At 46.2% G+C, this 18,115-nt stretch overlaps 1 protein-coding gene across 15 annotated transcripts in view; it reads right to left on the bottom strand.

The window, feature by feature from the left end:
* The window catches only part of ZNF618 (zinc finger protein 618), a 325,181-nt gene that overhangs the window by 36,628 nt on the left and 270,438 nt on the right, over positions 1 to 18,115 (bottom strand). For 12 of the 15 annotated variants that reach the window (XM_084650025.1, XM_084650034.1, XM_084650032.1 and 9 more), the window contains 4 exons: positions 8,001 to 8,090; positions 6,009 to 6,044; positions 5,131 to 5,208; positions 3,738 to 3,827 (listed from right to left, as the gene is read on the bottom strand). In XM_084650025.1, the coding sequence (XP_084506151.1) occupies positions 3,738 to 3,827; positions 5,131 to 5,208; positions 6,009 to 6,044; positions 8,001 to 8,090 (294 nt within the window). The remainder of the gene's footprint in view (positions 1 to 3,737; positions 3,828 to 5,130; positions 5,209 to 6,008; positions 6,045 to 8,000; positions 8,091 to 18,115) is intronic. The other 3 variants (XM_084650033.1, XM_084650037.1, XM_084650028.1) reach the window with 1 other exon arrangement.

Here is an 18,115-nt window from a genome sequence, read left to right as displayed (position 1 = left end):
TTCATGTCTGGCTTTCATCATGGGAGTGATGGATGCCGATGATCATGCAGGTTTTATTAGACCCTACCACTCTGCACCAGTAACTATGAAGTTTGCTACCACATCTGTAGTGCTCTGGTTCCTCCCTCGCGAGATTCCACAGCCTGCATTTAGTAAGCTAAGAAATTGGAGGCTTTTTCGTTTGATCAGAATCCCAGCTGTGCTGGCTCCATCTACACTGTAAACCATAGTGTTAAGGGACCCAATCACAACATAGCCATCCCCTACCATGGATAAAACACAGGTCCATCTTGTACCGTAGGTGGGACCTTATGCATGTTTTCAACGTGTCCCTAAATCTTCCTCAGCCATGAACAGCCATGCAGCAGTGACTAGGGAAATGTTTAAAAACCCACTTACAATCCTGGAGAGAGCCATGTTCCCTGGTCTGAACTGAACTGTACATGGGTCCCTCCAACACAGGTTTTTATATAGCATAGATGGACCTTTCGGTGACACAGGAACATGTATTTTTAAAAAGTGACCTCCCCCTAAACTCTAATAGGATGAAATCATGCCCTCCTCCCCAAGCCATGTATCTTACTAAGGCACTTGGCATTAAGAACTCCTGGCGATCATCCCCACTCACTGCAACTGCTCCCTCCTGCTCGGGAACGCGTCTCCAATCTGCACAGAAATCAATGATAGCTCACGGGTTGTATGGACCCACAATCACACTGAAAGCTGCTGCAGACCCCTCAGGATGGAAGCCCTCATCTCATCCTCCTTTTGGTCTCATTTTCAAATAGCATCAGAGAAGAAAAAGAGATAAACTTCAGCAGGGAAGCTGAACTCAAGCAAAGAGACACAGAAAATCTGAGAGTTATGGCTGGAGCTTTCCTTGCCTAGCCCCACTCTGGCTAGTCTTGCAGGATTGGTGAGATGACTCACTATTTGCAGACCCCAATGCCACAGGCCAGGATAAAGACAAACTCGCCTTAAACTCTCCAGGTTGCCAGTGGATTGATAAGTGTCTCTCACTGCACCAAAACTGAAGTGTTCAAGGTTACCTCACGGGACTTTGGAGAGTGAGGAGCTTATGAAGCCATGCAAGGCAAGGGAGAACCCCACCAGCTGGCCTGTTTTAGTAACCAACCCATCTCTCTGAATAATCACTCGGGCCAGTGGTTTGTCACAGTAAATTATCTGACAAATCTGGGCATGGAAAAACAGGATGAGGAAAATCAAGAATGCATAGTTAAAAAAAAACCTCTTAAAGTTGCAGGTGACATTATTTTAAAGTGTATTTTAAAACTAATTAAAACCATTTACACGAAATAGTTTGAAACCATTTACACAGCCATTCTCCCACCCAACAAGAGGTGAGGAGCAGGGGAAGTTACCTCTCTGCCTGCACTGCTTCCCTGCCTTCGCCTGGACCAAGGCAGCAGCAGAAGCCACGCTGCCAAGGGTGCTTCTCACACCAACTTTGGAAACGCGGTGCCTCTTCCTCCAAACATCAGAGATCACTATGGATCCCTGGCCTCTCCCATGATACAACTATAGCCCTAATTATGAGAGCACCTGAGCCCTCAGCCTCCCTGCAGCCTAGGTTTTAACTCAGCAGCTCTCCTGGCTCTCAGTGAAATGGGTTAAACTCCACCTTCTCTCTCCCCACAAATTCTCCCCCACAGAATGTCCTAAGATTCTATTGACCCAACTGCAGCCTTCTTACTTGTCTTGTGAATTTCTATCATATGCTGGACTGAAAATCCAAAATGTTCTGCATAGACAGGAAGGGGAAGATTTCTGGTGGGTCATCCAGCAGCTGCCATCAGAACCCAGGGGTTTTTTCATACTTTTCATATAGATACCTCCATGAGAAGTATAAACTTGTCTTTCTCCACCCCGTGGGTTGTCTGGGCTATAACCAGCAGCTGTTTTATGTTATTACCAGGAAGAATGTAGAGATCACCTTTATACTGGCACATCCTGGGAAGGTGAAAGTCTATTCTAGGTGAACATAGATTCCATGCTAAATCCACAGCACAATGTTCCTTATTTGAACAAGTACTGAGCTTCCTTGGTTACTGTGTAGAGCATCTGACTAGGGATCCCAGAGCCTTGGTTAATCGAGGATTTATCTATGCTGTAAGACTGACCTAGTGCTGACAATCACCAGTGATGGGTCTCCTCTGATGCCATCTTCACCTGTAGTTAAGACCATTTCCTACTCCAGCTGAGGGGTGTAGGGAGATCAATTACCGAGGACATCTGTGAACAGTGGGCCAGTTTCCTAGTGTAGATGGGGCCTTAGAACATTAATTCTGTGAAAGCGGGTGAAAGAGATGACTTGTGCTTCCATACCTTGCACCACTGTCCTCGAAATGATCTCAATACTCCAGAAAATTTATAAGGAAACTGCCAAGTTTAGAGCCAACTACTTTTGACCTTCCTTAAAAGTACAGAAGACTGGTAGCCAGTGTCCCCAGTTTATTGTGGATAAAAATTACATCCACTCCATTAATAAAATAATAATAATAATAATAATAATTAATCATTCAAAATCTAATTACAGCAACTGCAATTTTGGTAAGCTATTGAAGAAACAGGGTATCAGCTCCCCCTGCTGGCTACAGGTGAGCAGTTAATCAAAAGCTAATTCCAGAGCCATGCACATCCATCCTTCACTGATAGTCATTATGGACAGAGATGAGAGCAAAACAGCACCCACATAGGCTTCTAGCAATTAAAATAAAAATACGGTGCAGGGCAAAAACCGGGAAAGGAATACACGGATGAAAGTGGAAGTGTCCGAACCAGCCCCCAAACTCTGCCAGAACGAATGTAATTAGAATTTCCCTGGACTATCTCACTAGAAGTTTACATATGAGCTACATATAACTGCTATTTATGACCTCTCCTTCATCCAATAGCTCTGCCCCTCAGAGTCCAGATTTCAGTGTCTGTAGCAGGCTTCCACGTGGAGCTGCAGCAGCTCCCTGGCACAAACATTTTATCGGCCCTGTGATTTAGCAGCAAACTGCCCAAGTAATTTTCATAATTTCAAAAACCATTTTGAACTCACTGTCTGTAACAGTTTCTTGGAAGCTTGTAAGAAAAACTGTTTCCCCGCATCATGCATACTCATTTGTTATTTAGTGCAGCTTAGGAGAGCTTGGCTGTGGACACTGGTTTGTTACTGTATGGTTGCTTGGGAGAGCAGGCGGTAATTTGTACAGGAGTGTGCTTGTGTATATAAAGACAGTGTACTGGAGCTTGTTCTTTAAAAAAATGGACACAAAAAATGGCACTGATTTTGCAGACAGATGGTAAAAAGGTCAGTCAAATTATGAATCTTCCTAACTTTAACAGCATCACTTTAAGAAATGGTTTCATCTCTGCTTTACTACATTCTGGTCAGCACACCTTCAGCTATCTAAGAGCCGTACACACACCGGGTGCAATGGAAGAATCCATCAGGCCGGCTTCTCTCCACTATGCCCCTAAAGTCAATTACCAAGTGGGGGAGGGATAGCTCAGTGGTTTGAGCATTGGCCTGCTAAACCCAGGGTTGTGAGCTCAGCCCTTCAGGGGGCCATTTAGGGATCTGGGGCAAAAATTGGGGATGGATCCTGCTTTGAGCAGGGGGTTGGACTAGACGACCTCCTGAGGTCCCTTCCAACCCTGATATTCTATGATACCAACCATTGTAAATCATACCCTGTAATGAAACAAATCTCCAGCAGGATACTCACTAATAGGTGCATGCAGTGCCACATGTTCCTGGTAGGGAGTGTAATATTTGTACTGCTTGCCACAGAATTCACATGTATAATTGCCAGTTTCTGTGAAGATGAAACAAAGACTCCGTAAGAAAGGAACCCAGCATCACCTCGCATAATTATTTTCTTTCTTACTTTTTATGTGTGAACTTGGTGCTTGATAAAAAGAAATAGCGTGACTCATAGTCCCTCATTCTGACAGGGGGCGTTTCAAGCATGCAGTGAGAACCTCTTTCACAAAGGGAGTTGAAGCACTGTGATCTGCACCCACAACCTGCAACCTTTTTCTCCTACAGATGGGAAAATTAAATCCCAGATGCTACAGTGATGGACTCAGTACAACCATCCCAATAGATCTGAACAGAACAGAAGGTACTCACAGGTTAAGTGAGCTGCCAAAAATCCAACAAAGAATCAGATGCAAGACAAGGGAGCGAATCCCAGTTGCAGGCAGGAACCAGTGGCCCATGCTGCCTCTCCCTATGTAGCGGCAATGCTTATATAGAGCTAGTGATGGATAAACCACTGAATGTTCATATAAGCACCCAGAAGTGCAAGTTTTGATTCATATTTCCAGAACTTATTGGGATTGTAAAACTGGACTAGAAATCTCAGGAGAAGGGCTTTCTTCCAAGACCTGCGGTATTTGCTGTGTCTGTTGGTGCTGCAAATAGCACAGAAATGTCTCAGTATTTTAGCACCATCCCTTCCAGCCAGAGCCAGAGAGATCAGACCAGGGCAGAGCCGCAAACACAGAAAAACAACAAACAAGTTAACCCAAGATTTTCAAATTTAAAAGGTTCAGCATGAAGTTTGGTCAAAGTCTGATCATTTCTTTGTTTTGCCCACACTGGTTTGCCCATCCGACAAGCAGGCAGTGTGCAAATTGCACCTGTCCTCCAGTCAGCTCTGCCAATGTACTTCAACCCCTAACCTGCAAATGGGATAAACGCCACCAAGCTTCCTTTCAGCTGTGACCTAATCCTGGATTTGAGCACTGCCAAGGTGAAAGGTGAATGCGCTCTTTCATGCGAACCCCATTACCATGGAACGCCATACTGTACCTTATTAAAATGCATAAAAGAAGGGGATTTGCATTAAGAATGAACTCAATTTCCAGGACACTTAACAAACACGTAAAGAAGGGAACTTCTGTAGATGTTTAAAATACATTTCTCAGTTTACGTGGCTGCTGGGTTTCCCGTTTATAAGAAATGAGGTACTTCCTGCAACAACTTTGAAGTTTCAGCATCTTCACGTAAGTGTATTGATCTCCCACTGTCATCCAGGAGGAAACTTAGCAAGAGCTAGGTTTGAAATGTTATACTATATTTTATTACTTCCAAAACTGTATTATAAATCATACTTGGACCAATCTTCTGAAATGGTTCTGGCTCCTCCTCTTTCACTTCGTCTGCTGCTATGACTGTCTGGTCATAAGGGTCTGCAAAAGAACAAAACCAGCAGAGAGCTGACAACACTCCAAGACTTTCTGTACACAATTACATAGCATTGAATGCACTGGCACGTGTAGTTATATTTCTATCTGACACAGGATTCCAAAGCACAATGTTCAAATTTCCCTCTTTCAGTCCCTCTCACTTATCATCCCTCATGCCCACCCAGATATTAACCCCTTCTAGTGCAATAATATGATTTGAAGATAAATCAAAAATCAGAGAAAGACTGCACAAATTTCAAAGCTTGATTTATATTTTCTGTCATCCACTGCACCCTTCCCCCAAAACTAAATGTTTTACCCTGTTTGAAACTGGGCATAGTAATGCAATATACATTCTGAGTGGACCAGCGAACACTGGGCTAGATGGACCTTTGGTCTGACCCAGTATGGCCATTCTTATGTTCACTGACCAATGAAGTTACATGGCCATCTAATGGCACAGCTAGGAGCCAATCGGAACCCAACCCATTTTATAAAGTAATTTCATTTACACCACAAGCAATTTCAAAATGACTAAAACACTTATCGTTTGTTTCTCTGATTTTCACGAGTCTAGATCAAATGCATATGCAACAAAAGCCTGGTATCTAATAGGGCTGGGCATCACGCTACTGGCTGTATTTAACTTTGCGACGCACTGAGAGACCGAGCAGGCACCCACTGAAGTCAAGGACAAAATGCCATTGGCTTCTGTAAGTGCAGAACTGGGCTTATTGTGCCTGGGAACTACTGACTGCTTGGAAAAGTCTGTGAAATAAAGCACACAAAGGATCTCTGCTTACCTGCCCGGTTTTCTGGGGCCCCTTCCACACTAAAAACTAACACAGAATAGAAGAAGGGGTGGGGGGGGAAACAAAACAGAAATTAAATCCTCTTAAATGGCCTTGTTTTACTCCTGTATTTCATCCACAGGGTCAATGCAGTTCAGCACCACAGAATAAGCCAGGCTCCCTTCTCCCACTCCCTCATCTCCCAGGCAGCATTCACACAAGGAAATACTTGAGCATGCCCAGCCCTAGTGTACATAGATCCTCAAGGCCTTTGTTAGAACACACTGACATAGATGCACAGCCGCCTCGCACCCATGTCTACTGAAACACAAGCAATCACTCAGAGGCATCCAAGCAAGCGGTGTCTTAGAGAAACACAAAGTGGCAGCCATTTTAAAAGCTTCAGCTTCCTTATTAGCTTTGAACTAGAGTGATGACGGCACATTTCAAGTAGAAGCAGATATGCTGGACTAGATGACCTCCGGAGGTCTCCTCCAACCCTAATCTTCTATGATTCTATGTTTAGCTTAACTTTCAATCCCAGTGATTTAATGTCTATGACCCCACATGAGGGACGGAGATTCCAGGGTGCTGGGGAATGCCAACCGAGCTTAGAGCTAGTCTCAGGGTTCCAAAATTTCAATCAAAACCAGCACGTTTTTTTGACAAAATTTCTTGTGAAAAACATTGGGACAGTACTGGCCACGGGTACTGGCCATGAGTAATCTGCTGCATCTGGAGCAGCCCATGGCAAAGACAATGCCTGCTGCACCTTCCTGGCTGAGTAAAGTGCAACACCGACAGCTCTATCTGCCATGAGGAGGAGCGTGGCTCAGCTAAAGAGGGTAACAAACACATAAAAATAATGTAAAAAAGCCTTAATATCATCAAAGTGAAATTGCTGCCAGTTGTTCTAGGCTGCCAGCATTCACACTGACACAATTCAACATGTTTACACTGGAAAACAGTCCTTTAAAGCAGAGCTGTGAGAATAACTGATTTTTTCGATTCACTGGAAGTTCTGAAAAAAAAAATCATTCTGGGACTGAAAGGAACTGGGATGGAATTTTCAGCAAATCAAAAAGTCAGAAAAAAATTCATTTCAATAAAAACACAAGACATTCTGGTTTTAGGCACCATTCACAAAAATGAGGTGAACAGCCCAGTAGTGCAGGCACTCATCTGTGATGAGGGAGACCCAGGTTAAAATCGCTGCTCTGGGGCCGGGTCTTTGCATAAATAATCCCAGTTCTGGAGCAAGGACTTGAACTCAGGTCTACCACATCCCATGTGAGTGCCCTAGCTACCAGGCTTTAGGCAGAAGTATACCTTCCCTCGGTCCCTTTATGAATTTCACCAGGAAAATAAAGTTGTTTTCATTCAGAAATGTCAAAACGAACCGTTCTGACATTTCCAAAAAAGATTTTTTTCAACCAAACCAATTTGCCGAAATTGACACAAATTTTCAAAGTATTTTTTTGGACTTGAATCTGCATTTTTCAGTGAAAAAAGTTTTGGTGGAAAAGTTTTGCCGAGATCTCCTTTGAAGTCCACTGGCTCAGACACAGGCACATCAGTTCAGAACTGCATTGGCTGGCAAGTCTACCTGCATTTGGATCTCTGTAATGATCCTGCAGAGAACCATGCTAAAATTGGGTCCTCTGAGGTCAGAAACCAGAGACAACCTGACCTAGCTAAGGGCTAGACTGGCAATTTACCTTGAGGCCCAGAGCTATAACAAATCTGTAGTGATCCTCAACTTTAATATGAAGACATGGCTTGCTGAGACTGCAAGTCCCAGTGTAAGGGTGCTATCTCGATCCAAACAGGTTGAAGCAGAGCAGGTTAGGACCTGATTTCTTTGGGCTGTAACTTTGAGCATGGTTGCGTGCCATTGTAAGACCCCATGGCAACATTTTGCCCATGAATCACACTTTGTCTAACCCCACATAAACAATCACTATTTCCCAGCCCAATTTGACAAAGTGCTGAAGCAGTACTCACCATCCACCGCATGCAGGTCTCTGTGCTCTTGGAAACAGCTGTAGTATTTATATTTTTTCCCACAAATGTCACATGTGTACCTAAAATTGTCTGTAGGAAGAAGGAACAAATTCATTTTAGAAACATTGGGGTGAAAGGCAAGAGCTCCAGTGGACATATCTGAATCACAGGATCTATCCATTCACCCCCATTTCCCCCAGATTCTCTCTCAAGTGGCTTACCCACTGGAGCAATCACTGCTTCATACCTACCCAGGTGGGCATCATACACTCTAGCTTAAGACATATCTCATGAGTTTCAGTCACAGGAAAAGCCAGGCAGTTCAGCTGTCCAATAAAACCTGTACAGGACCCACGCAACGCTGGAGAGGGGCCAGAACAAGCATGCAGTTCCACAGCTGCCACTACAGCTGAAACTGGCCCAAGGAGGCTGTTCTGGGATCTGCTCCAGAAGAGCAGAACTGAAGTAGCAGGGCAGTGGTAGGTCACGATTGAGGTGCATCGGCAGAGCTGTGCAAGGACCCAACACTGGGATACTGAAGAGTTGTTGGAGACCATTGACAATACATTGACTAAGCTAGGCATGGTGTAAATGTGCATACGGGGTAATTTCACGAGCACCATGCACATTAATATTTGGTGGGGGAAGGACCACCCCCATCCTGTGAAGTGTATTTCCACTGTTAGAGTGACTGTGACAATGGTGCAGTCATACTCCACAGATCTGTTCCTGGGGCATCTGTCAGATCTATTGGCTGTAGCAACAAAGACATTTTTCTGCTGTTTACACCTCAGTGGCACGAACAGGGAGCTGTCCAAACAACTGGGTTCCACCCTGTTCTAAACTGCGTGCCTTGTGGCTCCCACTCCCACTCCGGCAGCTTGAGTTCCTGGCATCTTGACCCGGGGTGACTCCTCGCATCTGATCCATGCTTCTGATCTCCAATTTGTCTCCTATCTTTGACCCCTTCGTGTCCTGGCCTAGCCTGACTCCAGTTCCTGACTCGTGATTCTGATCTCCAGTTTGTCTCTGCTTCTGATCCCCAGTATCCTGACCCAGCTGACTCCTGTCTTGTGACCCTGGACTCTGGCTCTGACTGCTAGGTCTGTCTGCCCATGACCCGGCCGTGACAGCTTCTTTGGACCACAATTACCTTGAGGGACCAAGCTTGGTGCGAGGATGGACCCAGCAGCACCACTGCAGCCACTAGAAGCATCAGACTCGCCTGGATGTGCCCTCTGCCTCCAGGCAGATAATCAAGTACTAAAGGCCCAAGTTGCCCAGCTGACCTCGGATAATCAGCGGCTGCAGGAGGCAGCTCAGCCCTGAGAATACCGTGCTGTGCACAGTACAGAGTGCCTCGACCCAACAGGGGCCCGCGATACTATTGCCCCAGCAGTTCCGGTGCTTCATGAACCCATGCCAGCTTCTGATATGTCCCCAAATCCATCCCTCTGACCAGGCTAAGGTGGCCCTGGTAATCGGCCTTCTGACTGGAGACTGTCCCCCGTAGGCCATTATTCAGGGACACAGAGAAATAACAGTTTGGTGTGATTCAGACTGACACACCAGCAATGTTCCAGCACTTTATTAGCAATGTGCTCCGAGACCTACTGGACCAGTTTGTGGCACTTAGACAACACACTGATCTTCTCAGATGATCTGGACCAACATACCACACATGTCCACACAGTCCTGGAGAGACTATGACAACAGAGTCTCTACACTAACCGAGAGAAGTGCTCATTTGATCAGACCTCAGCTGAGTTCCTGTGATTCATCCCGTCACCGGAGGGAATCAAGATGGATCTACACAAGGTCCAGGCTGTCTGCGACTGGGAAGCCCCCCACAATGTGTGTGACCTTCAATGTCTTTTTAGGCTTCGCAAACTTCCACCGCAGGTTCATTTAGAATTTTTCAAAACAAGCCGAGCCCCTCACTGCCCTACTCTGAAAAAACGCCAAGTTTCACTGGTCACCCAAGGCACAGCATGAAGCTCTGAACTGAATCTTGCTTTCACCACTGCTCCAGTATTGGCCCACCCCAACATGACAAGCTTCTGTTGTGGAAGTTGATACCTCTAGTACGGTGATCAGAGTAGTCCTCTTCCAAAGGCATGGACCCAAGCAAATACTGCACCCCATCGCCTACTACTCAAGGAAGCTTACACCTGCTGAGTGAAACTAGGAGATCTTGGGCAAAGAGCTCCTGTCAATTAAGATTGCCTTCAAAGAGTCATGACACTACTTGGAAGGGGCCTGTCATCCAGACCAAGTGTTTACAGACCACAAGAATCCGGAGTACCTATGCATGGTCAAGGTCCTGAACCAGCCACAGCTCCAATGGGCCCTATTCTTCTCCTAGTTCAACTTTACCTTGATCTACTGCCCTGGAACCAGGAACAGCAAGGACAATGCCTTGTCCCACAGATATGGCTCCGAGCCACAAGGCCCCTGTCTGGAACAGCCCACATTCTCAACTCCCATAACTTTCTTAATGCGACTTGCCGCCAGGACCTGCTTGCGCTCATCCGCTCTGTCTCCGTCTCTGTAATTCCACCTGACAAGTTGGCCATTGTCAGCTGAGAACGACATGACACCGAGGAGGGGATCACATTTGTGAGAGAGAGCCTCTATGCTCCCCTAGGATCTGCAAAGGTGGTTGTCCATCCATTGTGCCACAACTTCCCCTTTGCAGGACTCTTAGGGTGATATAAAACATTTAACATCATGTTAACCAACCAACCAATCATTTAACCAACTATTAACATCATGTTTCTTCTGGTGGCTATGAATGTTTCCCACAATAAAGACCTTTGTAGCTTCCTGCCAGGTGTGTACCTGCACCACGATCCCTCACCAGAAACCCTGCTGATCTCCCTGGGGTTGTCTTGGAAGAATCCTGGAGCAGCTCATTGACCCGCTGCCCCTACTTAAACCTGCAGTATGAACAGGAAGCTGTCTGAATTCCACCCTGTTCTGGACTGTGTGCTTCCTGCTTCCACTCCCACATCCTGACCTGGTGTGACTGCTGGCATATAGTTCTGATTTCCAGTTTGAACCCCTCGCATCCTAATCCAGCCTGTCTCTGGTTCCTGACTCGTGGTTCTGATCTCCACTTTGCGTAACCTCCCAATATCCTGACCCAGCTGACTCATGATTCTTGCCTTGTGACTGCAGACTCTGGCTCTGAGTACTAGGTTTGACCACCCACAACCTGGCAGTGACAGCTGGTCTACACTAGGAATTTATATCGGCAAGAGATGTAGCTATGCCAGCCTAACTCCCGGTGTAGACAGTGGTAGGTCAATGGAACAATTCTCCTCTTGACCTAATCTAGCTGTTCAATATCTTCGTAAATGATCTGGAGGATGGTGTGGATTGTACCCTCAGCAAGTTTGCAGATGACACTAAACTGGGAGGAGAGGTAGATACACTGGAGGGTAGGGATAGGATACAGAGGGACCTAGACAAATTGGAGGATTGGGCCAAAAGAAATCTGATGAGGTTCAACAAGGACAAGTGCGGAGTCCTGCACTTAGGATGGAAGAATCCCATGTGCCGGTACAGACTAGGGACTGAATGGCTTGCCAGCAGTTCTGCAGAAAAGGACGTAGGGGTTACAGTGGACGAGAAGCTGGATATGAGTCAACAGTGTTCCCTTGTTGCCAAGAAGGCTAATGGCATTTTGGGATGTATATGTAGGGGCATTGCCAGCAGATCGAGGGATGTGATCGTTCCCCTCTATTCATCATTGGTGAGGCCTCACCTGGAGTACTGTGTCCAGTTTTGGGCCCCACACTACAAGAAGGATGTGGAAAAATTGGAAAGAGTCCAGCGGAGGACAACAAAAATGATTAGGGGTCTGGAACACATGACTTATGAGGAGAGGCTGAGGGAACTGGGATTGTTTAGTCTACGGAAGAGAAGAATGAGAGGGGATTTGATAGCTGCTTTCAATTACCTGAAAGGGGGTTCCAAAGAGGATGGATCTAGACTGTTCTCAGTGGTAGCAGATGACAGGACGAGGAGTAATGGTCTCAAGTTGCAGTGGGGGAGGTTTAGGTTGGATATTAGGAAAAACATTTTCACTAGGAGGGAGGTGAAACACTGGAATGCGTTACCTAGGGAGGTGGTGGAATCTCCTTCCTTAGAAGTTTTTAAGGTCAAGCTTGACAAAGCCCTGGCTGGGATGATTTAGGTGGGGATTGGTCCTGCTTTGAGCAGGGGGTTGGACTAGATGACCTCCTGAGGTCCCTTCAACCCTGATATTCTATGATTCTATGATATTGCCTCTCAAGAAGGTGAATTGCCTACAGTGATGGGAGAACCCATCCCTCATCAGTGTAGGTAGTATCTATATTGAAGCGCTACAGTGATGTAACTTCAACTCCTTCTCTGCACTGAGGAATTAGTCTGAGAAAGGACTGAGCAGAATCTGCTCTATGAGAAGTATACATTAGCTTGTATAAGTTTAAGTGATAAGGCTCCTCCCTGTCAGATAGTGCATGGTTCCAGAAGAGGAGGAGAAACTAGTATGCTGCAAAAGGTCTAAAGGAAGGGACTGAATGAAAGGCAGGTTATAAAATGAAGCCTCTCAGCCTAGGAAGGAAACTGAAATGCACAGATGACAACTTAGCCTGCAAGCAATGCACAGGCAAAGTTCCAGAAGACTGGACAAAAGCTAATGTTGTGCCAATTTTTAAAAAGGGGAAAACAGGATGACCTGGTAATTGCAGGCCTGTCAGTCTGACATCAATCCCCCCTCAGCAGAATAATGGAGCGGTTGATAACAGGACTTGATCAATAAAGAATTAAAGGTGGTGTCATAAATATAAAGGGAAGGGTAACCACCTTTCTGTATGCAGAACTATAAAATCCCTCCTGGCCAGAGGCAAAACCCTTTCACCTGTAAAGGGTTAAGCTGCTAAGATAACCTCACTGGCACCTGACCAAAATGACCAATGAGGAGACAAGATACTTTCAAAGCTGGAGGAGGAGGGGGGGAACAAAGGGTCTGTCTGTCTGTGGGATGCTTTTGCTAGGAACAGATCAGGAATGCAACTCAGAACTCCTGTAAAAAGGTAGTAAGTAATCTAGCTAGAAATGCGTTAGATTTCTTTTGTTTAATGGCTGGTAAAATAGTTGTGTTGAATGGAATGTATATTCCTGTTTTTGTGTCTTTTGGTAACTTAAGGTTTTGCCTCGAGGGATTCTCTATGTTTTGAATCTGATTACCCTGTAAGGTATTTACCATCCTGATTTTTACAGAGGTGATTCTTTTACTTTTTCTTTAATTAAAAGTCTTCTTTTAAGAACCTAATTCCTTTTTCATTGTTCTTATGATCCAAGGGTTTGGGTCTGTGTTCACCTATGCAAATTGGTGAGGATTTTATCAAGCCTTCCCCAGGAAAGGGGGTATAGGGCTTGGGGGGATATTTTGCAGGGGGAGACATTTCCAAGTGGGCACTTCCCCTGTTCTTTGTGTAACACTTTGGTGGTGGCAGTGTTTAACCTAAGCTGGTAAGAATAAGCTTAGGGGGTCTTTCATGCAGGTCTCCACATCTGTACCCTAGAGTTCAGAGTGGGGAAGGAACCTTGACAAGGGCAAATCTTCTGGAGATCTAACACTTGCTCCTGTTATCCAGGCATCCCAATGTTTCACAATGTGGTAGGCATGTCGGGTAAATGACATGTCTGGTTTCCACCTTAGGGCTCTGAACCGCCGACAGGAATGCTCGGGTGTTAGCCCCATTCTGACTCTCGCCTTGGATTTAAACAGTTCATACTTGTTCATGTGTTCCTTAGGCATTTCAGCCGCCACCTCGGCTAAGGCTCCACTGAGCTGCGGCCTTAACTCTACCATGTATTGGTCTGTAGAGACGCTGTACCCAAGGCAGGCCCTTTCAAAGTTTTCTAAGACGACCTCGGCATCATCGCCTGCCTTGTAGGTGGGGAACTTCCTGGGATGTGAAGCAGTACCTGGAGAAGGACTGCTAGGGTTTGTTGGTATATTCTGTTAACCTTTGCCGTCTCCATCTCCAGTGCATGCTTCCTCTCTTTTTCCTTTTCCTCCAGTTCTTTTCCCCTTGCCTCCATAGCTTTCCTGTGGGCAGCCTCTTTGGCTTTTTCTGCCTTGCGTTCTGTCATCTTAGCCTCTCTGTTTTTAACTAACTTTACACACGAGAGTTAGAAAGAAAACAAAAAAACTGGCTTGTAAATTTTTGTGCTGTAATGGGATACCTATGTTCTCTGATAGCTATTCTCAGCCTACAGAAAAATCCTTTGTCACCAGGCAAATAGACAGAAAAACCCTCTAGTTGCTCTTAGCTAAAAAAACCCACCTCTTCAGGTCTGTGAAAAACTTGTGAATTTCCCTGCAGGAGGTTAACTACCCTGCCTTGAGGTAGAGAAAACTCCAGCTCAAAAAAGACAAATCCCTTTTTTATGCTTGCTGCTCTGGCCCCCAGGCAGAGACAGAAAAACTCTAATGGCTTTCAGCTTAAAACCTGCTTCCAAGCAGCCCAAAGGGGAAAAAAATGTCCTTTTAAAATCCTACTGTGCTTCTGCTTCAAAATGATCTAAAAAAAAATCTCAAAATGATCCCACCACTCTGCCACCATGTCAAGGTTCCTTCCCCACTCTGAACGCTAGGGTATAGATGTGGGGACCTGCATGAAAGACCCCCTAAGCTTATTCTTACCAGCTTAGGTTAAAAACTTCCTCAAGGTACAAACTTTGCCTTGTCCTTCAACCCTATGCTGACACCACCAAGCGTGTTAAACAAAGAACAGGGAAAGAGCCCACTTGGAGATGTCTTCCCCCCAAAATATCCCCCCAAGCCCTACACCCCCTTTCCTGGGGAAGGCTTGATAAAAATCCTCACCAATTTGTACAGGTGAACACAGACCCAAAACCTTGGATCTTAAGAACAATGAAAAAGCAATTAGGTTCTTAAAAGAAGACTTTTAATTAAAGAAAAAGTAAAAGAATCACCTCTGTAAAAATCAGAATGGTAAATACTTTACAGGGTAATCAGATTCAAAACATAGAGAATCCCTCGAGGCAAAACCTTAAGTTACCAAAAGACACAAAAACAGGAATGTACGTTCCATTCAGCACAGCTATTTTACCAGCCATTAAACAAAATAAATCTAACACTTTCTAGCTAGATTACTTACTACCTTTTTACAGGAGTTCTGAGCTGCATTCCTGCTCTGGTCCCGGCAAAAGCATCACACAGACAGAGAGAACCCTGTTTCTCCCGCCCCCTCCAGCTTTGAAAGTATCTTGTCTCCTCATTGGTCATTTTGGTCAGGTGCCCGCGAGGTTATCTTAGCTTCTTAACCCTTTACAGGTGAAAGGGTTTTTCCTCTGGCCAGGAGGGATTTAAAGGTGTTTACCCTTCCCTTTATATTTATGACAGCCCTTCCTAATGCAAATGGAGCAGTTCTTAGAGGGTGTTCCTGAGGAAATAGAAAGATACATCCCAGATGGGAAGCCCAAAACTCTAATTGAGGTGGGGGAGATTGGAGCGAAATGGGTGGAGGTGGCAGAAAAGAAAAAAACTGGTCGCAGTTGGAGCGGATACCAGAAGGGACAACCTCAGACCACACCCTATTACCGGGGGCAGCCCAAGGCCCCAACTACACACCAAGGAACACTCCAGACACTTTATCGTCTCGCCACACCATTCTCTAGCAACCCACCTTGCCCCAATGACCCGTCAGCTGGACTATGTTTTAAATGTAACGAGCTGGGGCATGTAAAGGCCAACTGCCCCAAGAACCCCAACAGATTACAGTTCATTGCACCGGGGTCACACCAAAGGTCCTCAGGCCCAGATGCCTCCCAGATACCCTTAGAGCGGAGGGAAAGTGTGAGTGTGGGCGGGAAGAAGGTCACCGCGTGGAGGGACACAGAAGCACAAGTGTCGGCTATCCATGCTTCCTTAGTGGACCCCAATTTAATCGACCCAGAGATCCAAGTGACGATTCAACCCTTCAAGTCAAACTCTTTTGACTTGCCTACAGCCAAGTTGCCGGTCCAGTACAAGGGCTGGTCAGGAACGTGGACTTTTGCAGTCTATGATGATTATCCCATCCCCATGCTGTTGGGGGAAGACTTGGCCAATCATGTGAAGCGGGCCAAGAGGGTGGGAATGGTCACCCGTAGCCAGGCTAAGTAAGCTGTCACACCTAGCTCTATTCCGGAAACTTCTACCAGGACCCGGTCAGAGGTGATGGAACCGGACCCCATGCCAACGTCAGCAACAGCAGTACTGGATCCAGTCCCAGAGACCCAGACAGAGCCAGTCCCAGAACCGAAACTGGTGGAACAACCAGCACCAGACCCAGTGCCAGCACTGAATCCAGTGCTTGCAACCCCAACACCAGAGGGCCTCACCAAACCTGCACCAGCAGCAGACGATAACCCTACAAAACAGGCTCAGCCGGAGCCCGGACCCCAACACAGTGCACCAGCAGAGAGCGGTTCACAGTCAACGGAAACAGCCCCATCACCTGCATTGCTTCCAGAGGAACCAAGCCTAGGTCCACAATCCAATGAAGAACTGATGTCTCCAGCAGCAAGGGAACAGTTCCAGGCTGAACAGGAAGCAGATGAAAGCCTCCAGAGAGCTTGGACCAAGGCATGGAGCAACCCATCGCCTCTCAACTCTTCTAATTGATCCCGGTTTGTTGTAGAAAGAGGACATTTATACAAGGAAACTCTTTCTGGTGGGCACCAGGAAACCTGGCATCCTCAGAGACAGTTGGTAGTTCCAACTAAGTACCGGGAAAAGCTCTTGAGCTTAGCCCATGATCATCCTAGTGGCCATGCTGGGGTGAACAGGACCAAAGACTGTTTGGGGAGGTCATTCCACTGGGAGGGAATGGGCAAGGATGTTTCTACCTATGTCCGGTCTTGTGAGGTGTGCCAAAGAGTGGGAAAACCCCAAGACCAGGTCAAAGCCCCTCTCCAGCCACTCCCCATCATTGAGGTTCCATTTCAGCGAGTAGCTGTGGATATTCTGGGTCCTTTTCCAAAAAAGACACCCAGAGGAAAGCAGTACATACTGACTTTCATGGATTTTGCCACCCGATGGCCGGAAGCAGTAGCTCTAAGCAACACCAGGGCTAAAAGTGTGTGCCAGGCACTAGCAGACATTTTTGCCAGGGTAGGTTGGCCCTCCGACATCCTCACAGATGCAGGGACTAATTTCCTGGCAGGAACTATGGAAAGCCTTTGGGAAGCTCATGGGGTGAATCACTTGCTTGCCACCCCTTACCAGGTATAATTTGTAACACCATCTTCAAACAAATGGCCTGGTGGAGAAGTTTAATGGAACTTTGGGGGCCATGATACGTAAATTTATAAATGAGCACTCCAATGACTGGGACCTAGTGTTGCAGCAGTTTCTCTTTGCCTACAGAGCTGTACCACATCCCAGTTTAGGGTTTTCACCATTTGAACTTGTATATGGCCGCAAGGTTAAGGGGCCATTACAGTTGGTGAAGCAGCAATGGGAGGGGTTTACACCTTCTCCAGGAACTAACATTCTGGGCTTAGCCCTTGCTAAAGAAAACCTACAGGATGCTCAAAAAGAGCAAAAAACCTGGTATGATAAACATGCCAGAGAGAGTTCCTTCAAAGTAGGGGACCAGGTCACGGTCTTAAAGGTGCTCCAGGCCCATAAAATGGAAGCGTCGTGGGAAGGGCCATTCCCGGTCCAGGAGCGCCTGGGAGCTGTTAATTGTCTCATAGCATTCCCCACCTCCAACCGAAAGCCTAAGGTGTACCATATTAATTCTCTAAAGCCCTTTTATTCCAGAGAATTAAAGGTTTGTTAGTTTACAGCCCAGGGAAGAGATGACGCTGAGTGGCCTGAAGGTGTCTACTACGAAGGGAAAAGTGATGGTGGTGTAGAAGATGTAAAAGTAAACATCTCCATGACCATTGGGCGTATGCAGCGACAGCAGATCAAGGAGCTGTGCACTAGCTACACGCCGATGTTCTCAGCCACCCCAGGACAGACTGAACGGTCATACCACGCCTTTGACACAGGTAATGCTCACCCAATTAAAGTCCAACCTTACCGGATGTCTCCTCAAGCT

This window comes from Lepidochelys olivacea, assembly GCF_965140295.1.
Source record: "Lepidochelys olivacea isolate rLepOli2 genome assembly, chromosome: 16".
Taxonomy (NCBI): Eukaryota; Metazoa; Chordata; order Testudines; family Cheloniidae; genus Lepidochelys; species Lepidochelys olivacea.
This window is presented reverse-complemented; position numbering and strand designations above follow the sequence as displayed.